Consider the following 6,000-nt stretch of genomic DNA (forward strand, 5'->3'; position numbering starts at 1 on the left):
AGCTGAGGGCCACACCTGACCTTCAACATGTTTCCTACTCCTTCCCTTCGCTTAATGCCTGTCTGTTTTTGTGTCTAAGTATGCCTTTTATTCTTCTCTTCAGGTCTCCCAGTTGCTGGGCAAACCTCAGAATTTGTTAACCAGGTGTTAGAGAAGACTGCAGAAGGCAATCCCACTGGAGGCCTTGTAGGACTAAGGATACCAACATCAAAAGTGTAATGAGCTTCATGGGACCACTGGTCAGAAATGTCTGCGTTTGTCACATTATCCATTGTAAATTTTCATTCTGTTTTGCATGTCAGTTAGCATTATATAAACATTTACAATTAGGTTACATTGTTTTAAGAACTAAGTAGCATAAGTGAAGCATGATCCAAAATACTTGATTATTGCATTTTCAGAGCATAAACCATGGTTAAAACTGCTGCTGGCATCAGAATTGCAGCTCATACATTTAAGTAAATGTTTAAGTACAGATTGCAAAAATCTGTTAAAGCAAAACATTTTGAAGGAGTGAAATAGTAAAATGCCAAGTATTGTGGCAGGTTTATGCTCTGACTCACAAAAAAATTGAGGAAGCATTTTTTTAAACAGTCAGTTTAGATTGTTTTTAGAATTACTGCTTTCTGTTCTAATTTTTCACAACCATTAATCTCACTTGTATGTGGCACAGCCAGCATTCGTGCCTGTGTGCCATATTAGATGTTCATTGTCAGAGCTCAATATGATATATATAAATATATATATATAAATATGTCTGTGCAAGTAAGAAAAAAAAGCATATTCTTTGTGCCTTGTATTTTGGGGAAACTATAAAACTGGTAATATTTTGTATGATGAAAACCCTAATGAGGAAAAACAAGATATATAGATGGAAAAATTATGGGGTTTAAATGTTTTTTTGTTCCAACTCTTTTTCAAATTTTTTGAATGTATATAGGACTATGTTGAAATGTAGATATATGCCACAGAGTCTGTGTATTGTATAAAAAACAAAACAAAAAAACAAACAAAAAAAAGATGGCTCTAGAAAACTCATATTTCGGTACTTGACCGGAAGAAGACAAATACTTGCACATTATTACGATTGTTTTATTTTTTGTACCAAAGACAAATGCAACTGATATGGCAAACTGCCAGTCTAAGTAAAGTTTTGCACAGCTTACATGATACTGTATGAATGTATGAAAAAAAGGAGAAAAAAATTAAAAGGTCAGGGTTAGGGATCTTACTGAACTGTGAATTTTATTTCTGTTTGGGTCCAATTATCTACAGAAGGAGCATCCATACATACAAATATTATTTTGCTGTTCCTCTAGTTCGCTTCCATAGTAGATAAGTTGGTGGCCATTTAGGTGTCTGTCTTTTATTTCTGCCCTTATTGTAGGAAATTTTAATATATTTCATTTTAGTAAGCTATTGGTAAAATAGTTTTTGACTTTGAAAATTAAAAAGTTTATTTAGCCTATTGTAGTATACTTCCACCAAACAACCAAAATAGATTATTTTTATTGTATTATGTATATATATGTAAAGAAAGAAAAAAGCTAAGAATATCTAATTCTTTAGTTGCCACTTTTCCAGTTGATGTATTATTGTGCATGTAATATTTTCAAAGATCAACACAAGCTTAAAAAGAAAACAAAAAAAGTTTATAGATTTTTATATTTTTGTACAGGTATTTTCAAACTAGCTTCTTCAAACTTACATGTGACTTATTCTTCTATAGTTTCTAGAACTGAGAAACATTAACACATTTAGTTTTTAGGTGCTCTTTTTTGCTCGTATGAAACAGCTTCATTAGTCAGTGTTTTAACTGTGTTCAAGCTTTACCTCTTGATGAGAAATTTCTTATGTCAAGGCAGCATTATAAACCTTTCCCACAGATCTTTCCATCCTGTTTCTCTTTCTGTTTTATTCTCAAATCTTGTGTTTTGAACTCTGGAAACTGGTGGCTTAAAAACTTAAAAAAAGAAAAAATGTATCTATCTAGCAAGAGAAAAAATACCAAAAATTTCAGACTTAGCTGCTGGGAAAATTATCTGTTTCTCCATCGCCCTCTGTAGAATTTATTCTTTAATTATACTTTGTTTATAAAATATGTTTCCTTTTCTATTACTTTCTCTCCTTCTCCCCCCTTCCTTTTGTAAGCTATAGCATATGAAAGCTATAGCTTATGAAGGTTTGATTCTAGAACACACAATAACAACTGAACAATGTTGCTTGTGTGCTTCCTTGACATCATGAAAGAGAACCAGAGAAGGATTGTCTTAACACCTTAGCTGAACTGTGATGCACAAGATTTTTCTGTGTGTTTGGTGGAAATGTACCTGGTTAGTGCATTCACGCTAAACAGATGATAAGCTCAAATGTAACGGTTCAATAGAATATAAGTTTATTGTTTAAAGTTTTTTCTTTTTAGGTGGGAGAAGGCAAAGCACAGGTTTGCAACTGGGAAGTATATGAAGTCTTGACAGAGTGTGTCTGGTATATTGAAAAGTGTTCCAAAATATGGCAGTTTTGCAATCAGTGAAAATCACCTCATGACAGAGATTTAGCTGATGAGGTTTATAAAATTGCCCCTTTCTAGCTGCTCTGTTAGGAATTCTGGTTTTTTGATACTTTTCTCCTGTCTGCAAACCAGAATTTGATTTTTTGGTCTTGCATTTCAAAAAAAAGACTTTGAATCTGTTTAGTAGATTCCATATCCTTGCGTTTCAGTGTTTTATATGTACTACTTAAGTTAAATAGTTAAAAGCTTTTAAATAGTTGAGCTTTTTAATGTTGACACTTTATTTTGTACCTATTTATATATGTATGTATATCTTAGAAAAGCACTTTGTTAAAAAAAAATTGCATTTTATATGATTCCTGCCATTTGCTGCTAAATCTGGGCTGGTCAGAATGCTGCAGCGATACTTGATCTAAATAAAAACCTGGCAGTAAAATGTAGAGTGAAAGTTAAATCCTCTTGCTGTTTTAACTTTATCATAAAGATGACATAGGCAAGCTGTGCAGCTTTACATTTTAACCAGGGGACTCTGTGGCATTTAAAACCGTCTAGAAATGGTTGTACTTTAATGCCAGTAATAATCTGCTTCCTCTATTGTCATTAAAATATATACGTTTAGTGTATCACACAAACAAATCTTACAAGGGTAATGTAAAAACCCCAACAATTGTACATGTTCTGTTTTTGAAAATTGTGGCATGTATTTTTGGGTGAAGATCATTAGAGAAGAGCTCTCTAAAGGTTTTCTGTGTTCATACATGGTATACAGATAACTCATAATGAAGTCCAGATTCTTACTTTAAGTAAAGGCATTGTGAATTCACCTCAGAAAAACCCATTGTTCCAAAAGCAATTATAAACTTTGACTCTAGTACTACTATGATTTAAAAACAAAAAACTTTCTTCCTAGTTTCAGATACACTGGATTCTTTATAGAGTTTGTCTCCACATGAAAGCATGCTGTCCAGTTGCTCTTGTAAAGATCTTGTCTGAGTTTTGAATTGGGTGCCACACTTTTTCAGTCAATATGATTGCTTGTTCTGCTGTACCATGTATGATTCTTGTCCTTTCCTATATCCTTCATGACAGATTATGATGTGGCTTTATATTGTGCCTTACTTGTACATTTAAAACTAAACGTCTTCATTCCCTTCCACTTCCTAAATCTTTAACTTTGACCTTTTTGGTAAGAGAATCAGAACTATAACAAAAGCATCATGAAGGATTTCAGATGGGTATTGTAAATTCCCTCTCTTTATAGTTATTTTATATTTGTACGAAAGACCAGTTTTTGAATGGTCTTTGAATATGAGGGGGAAAGATTAGCAGTAATTTCACTACATCCTTTTTCTCTGACTTTCATGAATTTGTCATACATCTTCTTTCTGATGCTTGACTTTATTTGCTTCCTAGCAATAGTCTGCATTTAAAGAAAGATGTGTTTAGTTCATCAGCTTGAAATTGACTATTTCATTTTTCCAGAATTTTTTAGGAGAAGAGTACCCATTTTGTTTGTTTTATAAAACAGATGACAAGTCTCTTTAAAAGAAACAGAAGTATAGTACTTTTGAAATACAATGCTGTTAGTTTGGATTTCTTTTTTATATATAATATTCATAAAATGATCTGATGTTTGCCTTCATTAATAAAGCTGTTAGTTTATTCACCAAAATGTCAAGAATGGATGTGCTTTTCTTTATTCCATACATTAAAAAATTTTTAGCTGCTAAGATTTAGTTAATGTTCTAAGAAATGAATTCAAGTTGCCTTCAGCAGGAATTGACAAAAACTTATGTTCCCTTTCTTTATATAGTCTTCCTAAAATTCTGTTCAAGTATTTTCTAGTTAATTATGTAACAGAATGTTAGCATCTCTCCAAATCTTGAAACTTGAATTTTGAGAATGCATTGAATTATGCTTTCAGTGTTAAAGTAAAAGGTTTCAATTATCCTTCTAGTGAAGTCTATTGTGGAATACCATTTCCCATGGAACTGAGGCCATTTCCACAACTTTGCACAGAACTGCAGTCTTGTTCTTCCCTCGGATCATGACAAATAAGTCTCACACAGTGCCGTAATACTTGTGGATTCTTTTGTAATCTTTGTAATCTTAATAAGGGCATTATGAGAAGATGACTCCATGTTTTTTTAATATTTCAAACACATTGGGATGTAACAATGAATGTCAACTGTAGGAATGGTTGTTTCGTTTTAAGGAATAAGCATGTTGGGAAAGATGATGAAAATGTACTACTGAAAGTTAGACACTTCCATAGGCACGTGGGATTATGTGTTGAAGCATAGTCCTCATGCTCAGCAAACTGACTGAAATTGTAGAAATTACACCTAGGAACTGAACTATGCCAAATTGCCATTTTTATTTAGAAAAGAGAGATTTGGAAGTAGTAGTGAGGGGATAGGACCTTAAAACTACTTCCAAATAGTATTTTGGAATGGAAGACTTGGTGACTAATGAAGAATATCAGAGTTGGGTATTTCAGTGTGCCAAGTTTGGGTGAACTAGGTTTGCCTCTTTCATAATGATGTAAACACAATGGTGTACTTAATCATATTGTGGGTGGACAGGAGCGGGACTGATTACTGTGTCTTGCCCTTCGCCCTTTGTTTTTTTCAGAACCAAATAACAGAAATGTGTGTGTGTGTGTACTGTATCTGCCTTTCCACCATATTTTTATGACACTGTATTCCACTGCCTGCTTTTTTACCTTTTTTCCCTAGGATTTGTCCTATAGCTTAGCATTTGTGGTTAACAGTGATACTGGGGCTGACAGCACAGAAGAAGTCTCAAGAGAAGAGCGGAAGGGCAAGAGTTTAAAGCATTTGTTCATACAATGTGGCAACCTCTTTTGCATAGCTGGGTAGGATCCTCTTTGTAATGCTATCATAAATATTCTGTAGTTTTGGTTTTTTTTTTCCCCTCCTAACTGGAGCTATGACACTTTTTATTGGATTCAGTCTTGTCTCTTGTCTAGAAAGAATTTTATCTTGTTGACGCATGAGCTGTTTAAAAATTATTCTATTAAATGTTGGTTAATAGTTGTGCAGTTTTTCATTTCAGAAGAAAGGCAATGCAAATGTTGCCTTTGTTTTCTGTCACCTTCCAACCCCTCAGCACTTCTAGTCAGATACAGATTCATCAGTGTATGCTACATCCTTTGTAATTTAAAATAAAAAAAGATGAAAAGGTTCTGAATTGTTTGCCTCTTGTTTTTGCCCTTTCTTTGCTCCTTTTCTCTTGTTTACCTGGATAGTCATCCACTTCTCAAGATAACCTATTCCAAAGAAATTCCAAACCACAGAGAATAGTGAACTGCTGGTTGTGCTGCCCCTCTCTTGGTCATATCCAAAGAACCAACAAGATTTTGACACTAAGTTGATTTTTCAATATTTTAGTGGAATTTAGCTATTACATAGAATTATTTGTTGATATAAGCATTTGCATTCTTCATAGTTTAGAGCATAGTTTAT

General features: G+C 33.4%; 1 protein-coding gene across 1 annotated transcript in view; it reads left to right on the forward strand.

The window, feature by feature from the left end:
* CREBRF (CREB3 regulatory factor) overlaps window positions 1-5,719 on the forward strand; it is a 56,363-nt gene extending 50,644 nt beyond the window's left edge. Inside the window, exon 9 of the mRNA XM_045551163.1 lies at window positions 104-5,719. Coding sequence (XP_045407119.1) covers window positions 104-219 — 116 coding nt within the window. The 3' untranslated portion in view covers window positions 220-5,719. The remainder of the gene's footprint in view (window positions 1-103) is intronic.
* Window positions 5,720-6,000: the final 281 nt, after the last annotated feature.

This window comes from Lemur catta, chromosome 5 (assembly GCF_020740605.2).
Source record: "Lemur catta isolate mLemCat1 chromosome 5, mLemCat1.pri, whole genome shotgun sequence".
NCBI lineage: Eukaryota > Metazoa > Chordata > Mammalia > Primates > Lemuridae > Lemur > Lemur catta.